The sequence below is a fragment of the Neophocaena asiaeorientalis genome, unplaced genomic scaffold, assembly GCF_003031525.2.
Source record: "Neophocaena asiaeorientalis asiaeorientalis breed wild unplaced genomic scaffold, Neophocaena_asiaeorientalis_V1.1 scaffold198, whole genome shotgun sequence".
Taxonomy (NCBI): Eukaryota; Metazoa; Chordata; class Mammalia; order Artiodactyla; family Phocoenidae; genus Neophocaena; species Neophocaena asiaeorientalis.
Genome location: NW_020175221.1, coordinates 1,123,363 through 1,140,865, shown reverse-complemented (window position 1 = coordinate 1,140,865; position 17,503 = coordinate 1,123,363). Strand labels below are relative to the sequence as shown.

At 34.7% G+C, this 17,503-nt stretch overlaps 1 protein-coding gene and 1 non-coding gene across 6 annotated transcripts in view; both read left to right on the top strand.

Moving 5' to 3' along the window:
• The window catches only part of IPO11 (importin 11), a 232,856-nt gene that overhangs the window by 26,340 nt on the left and 189,013 nt on the right, over nt 1-17,503 (top strand). For all 5 annotated transcript variants that reach the window (XR_003005967.1, XM_024765365.1, XM_024765366.1 and 2 more), the window contains exons 3-5: nt 1,719-1,819; nt 10,388-10,460; nt 11,849-12,052. Coding sequence is in view for 4 of the 5 variants with exons in the window: in XM_024765365.1 (XP_024621133.1) it covers nt 1,719-1,819; nt 10,388-10,460; nt 11,849-12,052 (378 nt within the window). In the remaining variant the exon portion in view is untranslated. The remainder of the gene's footprint in view (nt 1-1,718; nt 1,820-10,387; nt 10,461-11,848; nt 12,053-17,503) is intronic.
• LOC112413448 (U6 spliceosomal RNA) lies at nt 1,924-2,027 on the top strand. Its single transcript, XR_003005976.1, has one exon. It is a non-coding gene; the product is annotated as a U6 spliceosomal RNA (small nuclear RNA).

Below are 17,503 nucleotides of genomic sequence, written 5' to 3'. Positions count from 1 at the left end.
GGATAGTAAAATTTCTTTTAGATAGAATAGATTATAATAGATTTTAAAACTGCTGAGTTTATTTTTTCTTTTTTCCCTGTACTCACTGTCTTGCCACATTTGCTCTATTTGAGCCTTAGCCATCCAGTTTAGTCTGGAGATTCCTACATTTATATACCTGATCTCAGGTCTGTGTTCCAATCCTGTTATTCAATATATTTATTCAGTATATAATATATATTTACTTGGATTGACACCTGCAGCTTGACTTTTCTTGGTTCCTAAGTGTAGCTGAGTTTGGCTGAGATCCGCCAACTTCCGCAGTATTCCCACGTTACTTTCATTCATTCACTCATTTGCTCAGTTGAAATTTATGAAGTTTCTGCTTTGCTGGGCTGTGTGCTAGACTCCACTCATAAGACACAACTCAATCTAGTGTGGGAGGTAGGCATGTAAAGTGTTGAAGTTGAATGCAATTAATTAATTAATTATGCAATTAATGTGGTGAGAGAATCTGTTCTTTCTTTTGCAAAGGAGACCCAAAAGAGGGACTCTGACTCAGTTGTCAGGGGTCTTAAGGAATAAGTGGGCATTACACAACTATCTTTGTAACTTTTTTTTTCGTTGCACATGATTTTTTAAAAATAGGTTTATAGTATACATACCTATTTTTAATACTTAACATCAGTTGTTTTTATAGTAAAGGAGATACTTCCACATCATTGTTTTTGGCTTTGAGGTTTTCCCACACAAGGTTGTGTTTAAGAGGTCAACTCCAGGAATTTGAGTTGTTTTTGGTGTGAGGTGTAGTACAGTTTTAGTTAGTTAACATATTCCTACAATCCTGTTTGTCCTATGTACCCGCTATTCTAGAAACATTTTTTAGAAAGCAGTAAAACATTTTAGTTCTCACTGTTTGTGATGTTTTAAATTACAGTGTATTAGGTTTACTATTCTTTTTATTTCATATGCATTTATAACTGTCACTTATAGGCTTTTGATAACAATTTTAATAAATTTTAAAATCAATTAAAGGTTATAGAACAGTTGTAATTTTGACTTCAAGGTCATGTTGCATGGTTTAGCTTGCACAGTCATTTTTACACTGTCCCACTATGGTGCAAGGCAGGGACTGCCTGTATTTGGATTAACACAGTGAATAAATTTTTTGAGTAATGGTTAACTTTGAGTTGAAATTATTCATATCACTTCTGCCTTTATATTACTTGAAAATATTTTGCTGTCGAACTCATTCGTAAGCATAATTGCTTTGATAAGCAGGATGCTTTGAAATTGTTTATTTCATAGCATGAATTAATAACCCAGGGGCTTTGGCTCTTTGAATCTGTGCTGTGGTGGGTCTGCTTTTTCTTTTTTAATTTAGCAGTGTTTATTTTAGTTTCATGTGTGTGCGTGTAGATTATGCTGTGTAATTAGATTTGTTTCTGAATTTAATTTTTTATTAGGAAAAATTTAAAACCTACCTAAATGTAGAATAGTATAATGAATCTCCACATACCCATTACTCAGCTTACATAATTAACATGCTCCCGAGCAGATATGCTTTCTTACATGAATTGTAGAGCTATAGATATTTAGAAAATAACGATATGATATGGGTAGTGATAAAATTTAAGTGAAGCATTTAATTAAAAATCTATCCATACTTTTTTGAGTTATGTTAATTATACTTTTAACTTATTACATGTTCATTCTGATGCTTTGTTTTTTATTTACAGAATATTTTCACAAATCACACTCTGGATATAAATGTAAGGTGGCTTGCTGTGCTGTATTTTAAAAATGGAATTGATCGCTACTGGAGACGTGTAGCACCTCAGTAAGTTCCACCTCTTCCCCCCCTCAGTGTCATCCTTTTCAAATTCAAGGAGGTATAAGACTGTTATCTGTTAATCTTCATTCTTTATGTGAAAGAATTCATTTGTGCTTACTTCAGCAGCACATGTACTAAAATTGGAACAGTACAGAGATTAACACGCTCCCTGCTCTAGGATGATATGCAGATTTGTGATGTGTTTGATATTTAAAAGAAAAAAGTGTGTTAACTACTGAAGAAGAAAAGTGTTCTACGTAGTTAATTACAAATCAACATCTATAAATACTGCCTTTTTCTGTGAGTTTTTTTTTCCCCATGGGCATAGAGTTTGTGGATTTCTCATTGGCCTTCTGTCGTGGAGGATCTCTGATTTTATGGGCACAAAACAAATGCTGAATTAATGAATCATGTTCAGAAATGTCCTTTTTTTAAAAGGAAGTACAAGGCTTGAATTCTGGAAAATGTCATTGAGAAGGAACTCCCAGGTCATTTCTGAGCCAACTGATGTTAATTCTCTAGTCTTCTGCATAATTGCCTCTGTGGTGGAAATTGGGTAGTATATATTTGTAATCTCATCAGATTCAGTTGTAACTTCTCTTTACGTGGTTAAGTGAACAAATTTTTCTTAATAGTTAATTACATGTTATATAATTGATGGAAAGACAGTGTAGACTGGACCCAGGAATTTGTTGGATAGAAAATAGTGAACTTTGCCAAAGGAGTAACATAGTCTTTGTCCTCCAGTAGATGGCACCACAACTCTGTAGTTTTTATATTTATAAGCCCCTTTTTAAAAAAAGTTGAATACCTCATAGTGCTTGTAAAATATGCTCTTGAATAATATTGGAAGTAACTAGAGTATTTTAAGGCTACATTTAGGATACTATAGTATAAATCAAACCCTTCTCTTCTTATTTTAGAATTAATTCATAATTTTGAGAGAAATGGAGTGTTTAGTGATGAGAAATTTTGTATGTTGTTGAGTTGTAGGAAACAATGCAACAAGATATGTTTCTACTGCTATGTCCAGTTAAATTTTACATGTACCCTAAAATTCATTTTGTTTTACTAGTTATATGAAGAATATGGTTATAAGTGACTGTCTTGGATGGGAGAGTAAATTTATAATTAAATATTTCAGATTGTACTTTCATGTAAAGAATTAGAAACTGGAATTTAAATTTTAAAAGTTAAGGGAGATATCTTATAATAAGTAGTTAAACCCCAAGCTGTCTCTTTTAGTGATATATTGAGATACAAGCTAGAAAGGAGATGAATGTACTTAGGCAACAAGGATGCTAAGAATGTAAAGCAGGGAGCAAAGATTAGTTATCAAACTCATTTAAATTTCAGACACTTAAAAAAAAAAACTGTGTTCCTATCTAAGTTCCTTCTTATAGTTTCTGTTCTTACCACTGTTGGCACAGAATGATTAATTTAAGCTTATATCATTACTATGTAAAATACAATTCTTACTGGGTCCTAATTAATTAGATACTATCCAATTTCTGCTTGGGATATAGTCTGAATTCATCTAATGATAACAAGTGCATAAAGTTGAAGGTGGAATGCTAACTCTTATTGTAGAATTGCTAAAAACATGAGATTTCTCAGGTTAATGGCTTGTTTTCTTTAATAGTTATATAGTTTAATACAGTTGCATATAGTTACATGAAAACTGTTGAACCTGGCTTCTTGACATAGGAGAAAACTTGAATTTCAAGCTTGAATCAAAACATTATAGGAGGGGCTTCCCTGGTGGCGCAGTGGTTGAGAACTGCCTGCTAATGCAGGGGACACGGGTTCGAGCCTTGGTCTTGGAGGATCCCACATGCTGCGGAGCAACTGGGCCCGTGAGCCACAACTACTGAGCCTGCGCGTCTGGAGCCTGTGCTCCGCAACAAGTGAGGCCGTGTTAGTGAGAGGCCCGCGCACCGCGATGAAGAGTGGCCCCCACTTGCCACAACTAGAGAAAGCCCTACGCACAGAAATGAAGATCCAACACAGCAAAAATAAATAAAATAAATTAATAAACTCCTACCCCCAGCATCTAAAAAAAAACAAAAAAAACATTATAGGAGAAAACATTGTTTCAGGGATTTGATTGATAGAAGGAAGATATTAAAATTGAAAAGTGCAGCATAGTTATAAAAAGATTAGAGAGATCATTTTTATTTTATTTACTTTTTTGTAATACACAGCACTTGTATTACTTGACATTATAAACATATCAGAAATAAACAATCATAACAATGTAGCATTTTTCAAAAATAAACAGATAAACAAAACTGAAGAAAAAGTCCAGAAGATGCATGTACATGTAAGTATTTTGTACATAATAAAGAACATATTTCAAATTAGGATGGAAAGATGCGCTCTTCAGTATTGCTATTTAGAGCCTTATCTCTGCTTCACAACAGTGAAATAAAAGTTTAATTGTAAAATACTCAAAACATAAAGGTATCTAAGGAAAATATAGGTTAATATGTATATAATTTGGTGTCGCAGAAGCTAAGCTTAAAGTCAAAGAAAGAAACCATAAAGGAGACCTACCTATATTCCAATAAATAGAATAAAGGGACAATAGGTTAGAAAAAGTAGATAAATCTCAAAGATGGAGTTCATTTGGCTAATAAATATATTTTAAATTGTTTAAATCATTAGTAGTCAAAGTTTTTCCAATTTAGGCAATGAGAAGATCACACCTGTTGAAATGGCATATATTAAAAAGAATGTAGGGGGCTTCCCTGGTGGCAGTGGTCAAGAATCCGCCTGCCAATGCAGGGGACACGGGTCCGAGCCCTGGTCCAGGAAGATCCCACATGTCGCGGAGCAACCAAGCCCGTGAGCCACAGCCACTGAGCCCCCACGCCTAGAGCCCGTGCTCTGCAACAAGAGAAGCCCGTGCACCACAACAAAGAGTAGCCCCTGCTTGCCCCAACCAGAGAAAGCCTGCGCGCAGCAACAAAGACCCAATGCAGCCAAAAATAAATAAATAAAATTTTTTTTTTTTTTAAAAAGGAATGTAACGTGCAGTCCTGAAGAGCGCACACTGAACCTTTGCCAGAGGGATTATATGTGGCCACCACCATTAGGGAGAGCACATTGGGAATATACATTAAAAAGACTGGAAATGTACATATTCCTCACCAAAAAAATTCCCCATTAAAAATTTACCCTACGGAAATAATCAAACAACTGTATAATGTGTATGCAATGTTTGTTGTTGATAACAGGAAAAACAAATCTAGAAACAATTTAAAAAATCAGGTAACTAAGTGTTAAATTACGTCATTAAAGCATGAGCTAATAATTATGTCATCTAAATTTTCACATATAAATATGAGAAATAAATTTATGACAGAGCTTAAGAGATCATTTTTGTATTAAAAAGTGTGTGTGACACACTTCTCAGAAGGAGAGAATTAAGGAGTAAAAGAAAGGCAGAGAAAGAAATTGAATGGATAAAAGGAGTTATCTCAGGATGATAGGATTCTAGGGTTTCTCTTTCTATCTGCACTATTTCTTTTCTAATGATTATAAAGTGAGCATGTGTTTCTTAATAAAAATAATAAAAGCTATAGAAAGTTGTGAGGAAAACAATCTGAGAATAAGGAGGCAGAAAATATACAAACTTTTTAGTTAATGAAGAAACAAAACATCTAAAGAATGTAGTTAATTTAATTTTTCAAATTGTGCGTTCTCTTCATATTTTGTATGACATTATCTGCTATGCAATTTAGAATATCTGCTATTAAGTTACAGAAGAATTGTATAACTGATAGGGATCCAACATCGTATTTATAATACTGCAAGGCATTGTTGCAAGAAATGTTATAAATTTGTATGTTTCTGTGTCATGTATGACATAAAACCAAGCAACCCAAAAGATTTAACAATGGTATTTGAATCATATTTTCTAAGAGATAATTTAAATCCACATGACGATAAAATATGAATTACTAATTTTATGAAGAGAATGATTGTTTCCATGAAATTAGAAATGCTTATATTTGATTCAAATAAGCAAAAAATGAAAACATTCTTTTTAAATGTAAATAGATTATTTGAAGAATTGAGTTGAAGCATCATATCAAGAACTATTTTTTTTAATGTATCAATATTGGTTTATTTTTTTCTCATATTTTTTTAAATTCAAACAGAAAGTTACAAAAATTATAATCATCCTCATCAGTTCACTCAGTCCCATGTAATTAATGTTTTTTTCATCTTGATCTTCTGTTAGCACTTTTATGAATTATCAGTTTTCCATTAGAGTTCTGAAAATGCTTATCTTATTCATTCAGTTCAGCAGTATAGTCAGTTACCAGAAACCTGTGCTTGTCAGAGTCTTTTCCATGAATTCCTTGAAGATGAAACCCTTTTTTTTTTGCGGTACGCGGGCCTCTCACTGTTGTGCCCTCTCCCGTTGCGGAGCACAGGCTCCGGACGCACAGGCTCAGCGGCCATGGCTCACGGACCCAGCTGTTCCGTGGCATGTGGGATCTTCCCGGACCGAGGCATGAACCCACGTCCCCTGCATCAGCAGGCGGACTCTCAATCACTGCGCCACCAGGGAAGCCCGATGAAACCCTTTTATAGGAACATTTTTGCAAAAGCATCAGAGTACACCCAGAACTGTCTGTAAATGACAAAAGACTTAAAAATGACCACGGTTAAAGATTTGATGAAAGTTCATAATAATGCAGTTGACAAGGAAATTTAGTTATTTCTGAGATATACATTTTAAAATAATAATTAGAATTTTGACGTATAACATTATACCAGAACATATAAGATTTTTAGGAATTTCAGGTAATGTCTGAAACATTTATGTTAACATATTTCCATACAAATAACCCAAAGAAAGTTTAGTATTGTTTTTTTTAAAATTTTTTATTAATTTTTTTTATATAGTAGGTGAGATCATTTTTAATGGGAAAGCATAGAATTGTATTGGGCTTTAACTCCTTTTGCCTAAGTGTTTATTTTTTAAATTGAAGTTTAATTGACATATAACATTATATGAGTTTCAGATATATAATATAATGATTCAAAATTTGTATGTATTGTGAAACGATCACCACTGTAAGTCTAGTTAACATCTGTCACCATACATAGTTAGAGAATTTTTTTTCTTGTGATGAGTTATAAGATTTACTCTTTTAGCAACTTTCAAATACACAGTACAATATTACTAAGTGTAGTTGCCATGCTGTACATTACATTCCCGTGACTTCTTTACTTTATAACTGGAAGTCTGTACTTTTATACTCCCTTCACCTGTTCCACATGCCCCCCCATGTTTATCTTAATCTTCTCATTTGTTTACTAATCTTGAGCAAGTCACTGTTAAGATTAAAAAAAAATTTTATTGAAGTGTAGTATGTAACATACTTAAAAAGTACACAAACGAAGGGTACAGTTTGAATGTTTGTAATGTGACCACATCCATGTTAACTACCACTCAGAACTAATCTAGAACTAGCACGCCAGAGGCTTCCTTTCTGCCCTTTCACAGTCACCTATATGTCCTCCTCAAAGATCTGACATTGCTCACCATAGATTAGTTTTACCTTAGATTAGTTTCATATAAATGGAAACCTTATAGTATGTTCTCTTTTGTGTCTGACTTTTGTTTTTTTTCTGGTACACGGGCCTCTCACTGCTGCGTCCCCTCCCGTTGTGGAGCACAGGCTCCGGATGCGCAGGCTCAGCAGCTATGGCTCGCGGGCCCATCCGCTCCGCGGCATGTGGGATCTTTCTGGACCGGGGCATCAACCCGTGTCCCCTGCATCGGCAGGCGGACTCTCAACCACTGTGCCACCAGGGAAGCCCTGTGTCTGACTTTTATTCAGTTTTATATTTGTGAGATTTATCCATGTAGTTGCATGGGACAGTAGTTTGCTCTTTTATGTTTTATAACGTCCCATTTTAGGAACATACCACCATTATCTGTCCATTCTGCTGTTGATGGGTATGAAGGTTGTTTCTAGTTTTTGACTAATAAAAATAAGGCGGCTTTGAAAAATCTTTTGCATGTCTTGTTGCATATAAGTTTGCATTTTATTGTCATTTATGGTTAGGTGTATGTTCAGCTTTAGTAGATACTGTCAATTAGTTTTCCAAACTATTTGTACCAGTTTGTCCTTCCACTAGTAGCATGGGCGTTGACATTTGCTACACATTCTCACCATACTTGGTCTGATCTGTTTCATTTTAGTCATGCTGGTGTGCTTGGTAATTTTTGCATTTTCCTGATAAACAATGAGTACCTTTTTCGTATACTTATTAGTCATTTGGAAATCCTCTTTATGAAGGGCTTGCCATTTGCACATCTAAAAAAATTGGATTATCTTATTGATTTATGGGACTTTATATATATATTTGGACATAAGTCCTTTGTTGAATATATATATATATTGAAAATATCTTCTATTTTGTGACTTGCCTTTTCACTTACTTGCTGGTATCTTTTGATGAAGTTCGTAATTTTAATGAAGTTCAATTTAGCTACCTTTCTTTTTATAATTAATTCTTTTGGGATCTGTTTACAAAATTTTTGCTCAACACAAAGCCATGAAAATATTCTTTTTTCTGCTAGAAGCTTTGTTTTTTACTTTTCACATTTTGGTGTATGTCTGTGTGATTTCTGTGTAAACTTACACTTTCTGTGTAAGTTATAGTTGTGAAGTAGGGGCAGCACCATGTATTTTTCCCCAGTAGCATTTCAGTGGTTCCCTTGTTATAAATCAGGCACTTTATACATATGGATCTGTTTTTGGATTCTCTATTTTGTCCTGTTGGCCTATTTTTCTATCTTTGCTTTAGGTATTGTACTTTATAAGGCTTGATGTACTTTTGATTACTGTTTTGAATTTAATTTACTGTTCTTTTTTTAGTTTTTTGAAATGGAAGCTTAGATAATTGATATTCAGTTTTTCTTTATATGCATTTAAAACATTAAGGCTTTTTTGTAATCATGGCTTTAGTTCAGTTTCACAAGCCTTGATATGTAGTATTTTCATTACCATTCATTCAAAAATATTTTTAAAATTCCCCTGTGATTTCTTTTTAGACCCATAGGCTAATTAGAAGTATTTCACCTAATTTCCAAACATGTGGGACTTTTTGTTGTTGTTACTGATTTCATTCTTTGAAATGTGTTGTCTTGTTTTATGATCCCATCATATGGTATTTTGGTAAATGTTTTATATGCACTTGAAAGGAAAGTATGTTTTGCTGTTGTGGATTATAATGTTTTATATATCAGTTCAAATTTGTTAATTATGCTATTGAAGTCTTCTGTGTTACTGATTTTGAGCTATCTTTTCCATCAGTTACTGAGAGAGGTATGTTAATATCCAAATATCACTCCAATCTCTGCCTTCATTTTTACATAGTGTTATTTTCAAGTATCTTCTCTGTGTCTCTGTCCAAATTCTTCTCTTCCTATAAATGGCACCAGTCATTGGATTAGGGCCCACGCTAATCCAATATGACCTCGTTTTAACTTGATTGCATCTGCAAAGCCCTTAATTCCAAATAAGGTCACATTCACAGGTATATGGGGTTAGGACTTGAACATAGCTTTTGGAGGGTTTGGGGAGGGGTACACAATTCAACTCAACAGACACTTTAAAACATTTTTTTAGAAAATTGTATGCAACTTTTTTTTTTTTTTTTTGCGGTATGCAGGCCTCTCACTGTTGTGGCCTCTCCCGTTGAGGAGCACAGGCTCCGGGATGTGCACGGGCCCAGCCGCTCCATGGCATGTGGGATCTTCCCAGACTGGGGCATGAACCTGTGTCCCCTGCATCGGCAGGCGGACTCTAAACCACTGCGCCACCAGGGAAGCCCTATAGCAGATTTTTTGGGGGATGATTCATCCAGTGCCAGCTACTCTATCATAGCCAGAATGGAAAACCTTAAAATCAAGTCTTTAAAATTTAATTTTAAAATAAATAAAACCATTCATATAGTTCAAAATTCAAAATGTATACAATCTTATACAGATGGATAGTCTCCGTCTCTTTCCTTTTGCTATCTAGTTTCCTTCCTCATTTGCTGTCAGACTTATTAGTATCGTGTTTATTCTTTTCAGACATGTAAAATGAGAGATTTTAAGCTAGTTGATTTCTAGTAATTCTTCCATCCCCAATATTCTCTGATTCCTGATCCCTTTCCACATAGAATTTTGTAAAAGAAGTCAGTGTAAGACTAATATTTACTCATAGATTTTTTAAAGACAGTCATTAATTTTTTGGTAAGCAATTGTTTTTATATCAATAGAAGGAAACATCAAAATATCACGTTCTTTACTCTGGATTTATCTTATTTCCTATTGCTTACTATTTTGTGCTTCCTATTTATTCAGTTGTGAAGGAATTTTGTGCTTTTGTATTACCTGATGTGTCAATATACAAGTAATGGAAATAATTCTGTTTAATTACCAAAACAATCAAGGACACATTGTTTGAAAGACTTTTTATTGCTAAAATTCTCAGTCGTGCTTACCTGCATTCATTATTAGGCAGCATTGTCTTGCATAACAAATATATATTTTTACAGTGCTCTCTCAGAGGAGGAGAAATCTACATTGCGTGCAGGGCTAATCACCAACTTCAATGAACCAATAAACCAGGTCAGTGAGAAAATGAGTGCCAACTATTCTTTCTTTTCCCTTAGTTTTTGCTTCTTTTCCAAACTAACTTTGTTTCTTGGCGTTAAAAATAAAATCTTATAATGTTCATTTGTGATGTTTATACACATTTCTCTGATGGTTTTTTAATTTTTAGATCCAAGTCTACCTGTTAAGAATTTTGATTAGATTTGGCTGTTGATGATTTAAAACTCAGAAGTCATTTGAAGATAGATATACTTGTATATTTTTTAACTTCTTCAGTATTTGAGCCAATATTGAAAGCACATCTCTATATATTAATTATAGAAGTTAATTTAGCACTCCCATCCCCCTCCCCCTAAACTACAGGATGGCTTCTGGTTTTTGTCTGTTTCCTTCATCACATTTGAAGTTCTCACTACTCTGTGGGAATTGAATTTTTCTTTCCCTTATAGTGAGATTTTTCTTTTAAGAATAAAATAAGTTTGCTTATGATCAAAAATTATTTTTCCAAGTTACTACTATTTCTTACATTTGATTCTTTAATTTGAATATCAAAGCACACTGTATTAGGTGGTGTATCCAATGCAGTTTTATCTAAACCTATTTAAATGATCTGAGTTTTTTGCTGTGCATTTCTTCAACTGAGGGAGATGAGGGAAGATGGAGAGGAACAGAGTTACTTTCCGTGGGGCAGGAGGTGGTTGAGGGGTCAGGGTCTTGGGTGATTGAGGGGTAAACCATTGCTTAGGTGTTCTGTCAACCAGAATTTGTGAAACTGATCTGAACAAATATTATGTAAATACCTAATATTGATGTTCATTTCTACTCTGAGGTCATTGGTTCTCAAAGTTTGCATTCTTAGAACTTCCTTATACTGCTAAAATAAAACACGAAATGGTTATATATGTTGATATTTATTGTGTTAGAAATTAAAATTGAGAAATCTAAAAAACTATTATTCTTTAACATAAGTAGAATTTAAAAAAGTGAACAATAGCTATTTCCCCAAACAATAAATATTTAATGAGAAGAGTAACATTGTTTGGCATTTTTGCCTATCTCTTTAGTGTCTGGCTATTTAAAAGAAGATATGTAGATTTTCAAATATATCTGCTATTTACAATGTTGTGATATTATTTTGGCAGAAGCCATGTGATGAAAATCTAGCTTCACACCGGTACGTTATTGGGAAAGGGAGGACCTCACAGAAAGGATCCTAGGCCCCCTAGGGATCCATAGATCACACTTTGAGAACTACTATCTTAAGCAGTTGTTCAGTGAAATCTTACTCATTTTTGTTAAATGTATAATTAACCAAAAAGGTAATTTTCAACTATGAATGCATTCCTTATCTATTGCTTTAATTTCGTATGTTTATTTCTGAAGATTAATTTTTTTTCCTTTAGATTGCAACTCAGATTGCTGTGCTGATTGCAAAAGTTGCTCGATTGGACTGTCCTAGACAGTGGCCTGAACTGATTCCCACTCTTATAGAATCTGTCAAAGTACAAGATGATCTTCGACAGCACAGAGCATTGCTTACCTTTTATCATGTTACCAAGACCCTGGCGTCTAAACGACTGGCTGCTGATAGAAAACTGTTTTATGATGTAAGTAATTTAACAAAGAATTTGATAATGAAAACTGTGCTACTTGTATTAAAAGGTGTGTAATTTTACCTCTAAATATCTTATTGAAGGATTATTAATTCTTTCTAATTGACCTCAAAAGGTTCATACTAATAGATAACACCCAAAAGGTTTTAAGCTGATTAGTGATATGACTGGTAAGGTCACTTAGTTGCCAATGAGGGGGAAAAATTGGTGGAGAACAGTCTGAAGGCAAAGAGACTGGTTTGAGGCTATCTGAAGTTGTTCAGATTCGATGATAAAGCTCTTAAATGAAGCAGCCGTAAAGAGAACATTTAGAAGCATGTGGAGTTGAAATTTAGGAAGTTACAATTGACACGCCTGGGTAATCGGTGGATGTAGGAAGGAGTCTGACATGACTGAGGGTGTCTATAGGTGTTTTAGCACCATTTGTTGAAAAAACTTTACCTTCTCTATTCAGTTGCTTTGGTGCTTTTGTTTGTATTTCACTGTTTTGAACTACCAGAACAGTGATTTTCATATTATTCAACCTAACATTTTGAACTGTACCAGATAACAGTGGGAGTCTCCAAGTGTTTTTAAGTGTTCTTGCTTACCTTTGGAATCCTCACTTTGAGGATATGGCTTGGGAATTTGCATTTTTGATAGGTTCCCTAGTTGATTCTTTTTTTTTTTTTGTGGTACGCGGGCCTCTCATTGTTGTGGCCTCTCCCGTTGCAGAGCACATGCTCCGGGTGCCGAGGCTCAGCGGCCATGGCTCATGGGCCCAGCCGCTCTGCGGCATGTGGCATCTTCCCGGACAGGGGCACGAACCCATGTCCCCTGCATCGGCAGGTGGACTCTGAACCACTGCGCCACCAGGGAAGCCCTCCCCAGGTGATTCTTAATACACCAAAGTTTAAACCAGAACCACATTATGTTCTCTTTATTTTTAACCCAGTAGGTTTAAATAGCCAATTTTCTATTTATCTGAGGATATTGAGTGTAAGAAATTCTTTTTGTTAAAGGTTGCTTTTAAAATCCTTGTCAGTTTTGCTTAATATCTAACAAGGACTACAGAAACGGACATTTTATCTTCTCAAGTCTCTCTATGAATTTCTTGTTGATTTTTCTCACCTTTATCCCCATCTTAGGCCCCTTCAATATCTTTTATATAGACGTTTTCCAAAATCAAATGTGTAGAAGATTCTGGGTTACAGTTACTCTGTAGTGAAGGGTCCCCTTCTATAGAAGTCTTACTTCTTAGTTTGACTTTCTGAAGTTGTACTCTCTTAATGTGTTGCCTCCTTGGTTTTCAGATATAATTTATATTTAGCCTAGTCAGGCTCTACAAATTGTTTCTAAACTAGCCTTAGTCTGTATAGCTTGTTTGCGTTAGCTTCCTGTCCACTTCAACTTTCTTGCTTGGTTTTCTTGTAGTGTGAGGCTATTTCTTCTCCATATAAAATGAAATATAGGTCTCCTTAGCATCTTGTACTTACTTCCAGCAGAGTATTTATTACACTGTACATTGCATTGTAATTACATTATAATTGTTGACTTACCTTTTTGAGATCCACCACACTGAATTTTATGAGGGCGGACTGTAGCTCTTATTGTTACAGTGCTACTATCCAGCCCAGGAGAATGCACATCAGTGGATGGTGCTCAGTAACTGTTAAATGAATAAATGGTAAAAGAAGAGATTTGTTCTTAGATACCTTCTAGATTTCAAAGTGGTATAGTACAAAACTTCAAAAAGCAGGAGTTTGAGGAGCATATACAAAACTCAAGATACCGGGAAGAAATAATTCAGCTTAGCACCTTTCATTCTGGAATGGAGTATCGGAACCTGGAAACATGGAGCACAGTAGGGACTAGGAGGGGAGTCTTGTCTCATGGGGTTGGGGAACAAGATGTGTACTTTAATTGAAGGTAGCGTGTGTGGGAATATACTATTATAAAGAGCAAGTTTGCTAGTTAATAAAGCAACTCCTATTATTTCGGTAATCTGAAGTGTGGGGAAATCTTCCTTTTAATAATGTGTTTACTTTATTGTTAAGATGTTCTTCATGTACTAAATTAGTTTCCCACCTAAAATTAAGTGTAAGGTCATAGTTGAGCTAGTTGGTATGGCAAAGTAGTGCAGTGTGCACTTAAAACCCTTCCTTACTGCTCTGCGTGCCCCAACAATTTCTATATCTTGTTTTCCCTCCACGTTAAAATAAGTCTTTTTCAGGGGTGACAAACTACAAAATCAGCAGTGGAGAGAAAATTGCTTTGCAGTTACAAAATTGAGCTTGATTTGACACAAAGAGGATTCATTTTCTAGAAAATCATAAGCTTTTCATACAAACCTGAATATAAAAAAGTTGGCATTAAGTACAGTTAAAATCTAAAGTCTACAAAAGCAAGGGATTTAAGGTACAGATAGTAATTCTAATGTACTTGTAAATGTATTAACCAAATAATACCTTGTAGACATGATGTGTAACCCACAAAGGTTTATGCTATGGTAAATGAAGTAATCTGAAACTCAAAAAAGAAGAAAAGATTTTTTGAAAGCAAGTGTATTTCACTTGTGTTTAGAAATATGGGTTAACAAGTATGAGAAGACCTGGTTTCCAGTGAAGAATGTTTCTTTGTACTGAGCAGCTTTGGAATTTTGAGTAAGACATTTAAACTTTATGATTCTTTAAAATTTTCTTTCAATTCTAAAGTTGTGTGATTCTGAGAATTTATAATCTTTATTATTCCAAGTTAATCTATACAAACACCATTAAAGTTGTGAGATGGAAATCTTAGTTATGGTGTAATTTAAATATCAATTTTGCGTTTTTGTTTTTGTTTTTGTTTTTTTTGTGGTATGCGGGCCTCTCACTGTTGTGGCCTCTCCCGTTGCGGAGCACAGGCTCCGGATCCACAGGCTCAGTGGCCATGGCTCACGGGCCCAGCCGCTCCGCGGCATGTGGGATCTTCCCGGACTGGGGCACGAATCTGTGTCCCCTGCCTCGGCAGGCGGACTCTCAACCACTGCGCCACCAGGGAAGCCCCAATTTTGCGTTTTTAATCACTGTTTTTTCTAGAAGCCAAGACCTTTGTACATTTAGTTTTATTTTTTTTGTATTTTCTTAGCATACAGTTAAGTTCTTGACTTACTGACTTTATTGGATACTTTTCTGTGGAATTTTGGCATACAACCAGTTATATCGTTTTCTTAATTAAGAAAATTTCAAACATACTCTAGTTGAGAGAACAATACAACAACCCCCATATATTCTTCACTCATATTTAACAGTTCTTAAGGAGCTGCCACGTTTACTTTTCCTCTTTTCTGGAGCAAATCTTAATGTGTCATTTCATCCAATAATATTTATAGAGTATGAATCTCTAAAAAGGACATTTTCCATAACCAGTTTTTATTATGAATTTTTTAAGTTTGGATGTTAGGAATTAATCTTAAATTCTTCTCCCTGAGAGTAGGTCAGCAGATATTGTTTGCCTGTTGTGTACGAGAGATATCTAAGGTACTGAAGGAGATGAAAGAGACAAATAGTCGTCTCTTGACATTCATTGGGAAAGGCGTAAGACACAAACCCTCAAAGTTCATTTAGTAATTTATTAAAATCTGCCACAGAAGAAAACTAAATACTGTATTACATTGTTATTATAGTCAAAGCTAACATTTAGGAAAATATAAAAAACTGAAGGGTTTATGATGAATAATGTTCCCACTAACAGCATATATATTATTTGCATGGTGAAGGTAAGAGAAAACTGTGTGGCAAGGTGAAGTCAGGTTACAATACTACCAAAGAGTCTTCCTGATGAGTTACTGTTTTCTGAATAAACTAACAAAACAGAACCACATAGTTATTTGAGATGGGTTGGTTAGTATAAGCTCACTCAGCCTCGTAAAAGAGATTTTCATACTTAACTTCTTATAAATTTATAATTTCATGATGTGGTCCTTAGGGAAAATTCCCAAATAGTTGAAGTTATGAATGTTAAATTTGAGAATGCCAAGGTGCCACTTATATGGTATAGCTTGAACCTCCAGGAAATTTACAAAATAGTGAAATTTATTTAAAAGATAAATGTGTTTATAAGCAAATCATCAAGTAGGTTAAATTCATTTTGTTTTCAGTTTCGTTTGGCTGATTTTAAATGCCAAGTACTGATTAAATGCTGATTCTAGATCTCGTCTCTTGCTCTGCCAAATTCAAATTGGCTTTTAATCACGTTGTTTAAAGAGTGACTCCTATAATACACAAAGGGTCATCTCTGCTATGAGCCTGTATGGGGACTTAAGAGTGTGTGTGTGTGTGTGTGTGTGTGTGTGTGTGTGCGCGCGCGCACTCATGCATGCATGCATGTGAGTCTAGGCTTATATAAATATGAGGAAACTTTTGGTGGGAAGTTTTAATGGAGGAGAGAGTCAAGGTGACTAGCTTGATCAAAAAAAAAAAGCTATGCACTAAACAGAAGAGGAGATTTTGAGTATAGCATGGTGCTTATCCTTTCTGGATGGTTCACAAGGACTCTTGTCTGGGTCCTAGGAAAAGGGACTCTTGAAGCATTGCCGATTTATGCTTTGTTTTTTGCCCATCTCTATCTGTCTGACAAATATTTGAGTTCCTACTCTGCCAGTCACTGTATTGGATGCCTGAAATGCAGCTGTGAACAAAGGCAGGATCCCAAATGGAGAGGAGGGTAGTTTCACTTCCTCCTTCCTCATATTGAGATCATATTCTGTATACCTGAGAGCATTGTCTAGACATCAGTAGCTAAGGACAGCCTTATGGCTGTTGCTAGGATTCGAGGACTTGAGGGATCTGGAAGATGGGCCACAGTGACCTTCCTGGGCCTGAGGTGTACCAGTGGCAAGTTTGAGAACAAAATAAAAATTAGATTTTACTTAAAAAATATGTAGGTAACAGATGTTACAGGTCTTTAGGAATGTCCTTCATTGAAAGTTAATATCAATTGAGAGACATTGGCACTTTGGAAATTGTTTTTGTAACCTTATAATCCACCAAAGCTTCTGGCCTGACACATTTGGGTAGTTTGATATATATGCATGTCATGGTTAAGTGGAAACAAATTTATATTTAAATATTAAGGAAAAAGCTGACTACTACTAAAGTAACTACCTTTTTTTGTTACAAATGTGTGGATGTTTTAAGAGTTACTTGTGAATTTTTTAAACATATAGAAAAATAAAGAAAAAATATTAACTGCCATATACCCATAACCTAGATTTAGCAGTTAACATTTCACTGTTTTTGCTTTATTGCTTTTTCTAAGATATTTTAAAGTAATTTAAAGATTTCACGATATTTTATTACTAAATACTTGAGTATTCATTTGTAAAAAGATAGATTTATTTTTTTAAAGGTTAAAAGAAAATTTTCCACTGACAGTTTACTGATTTAGTAGACTTTTTTTTTTTTTTTTTTTTTTTGTTAATTT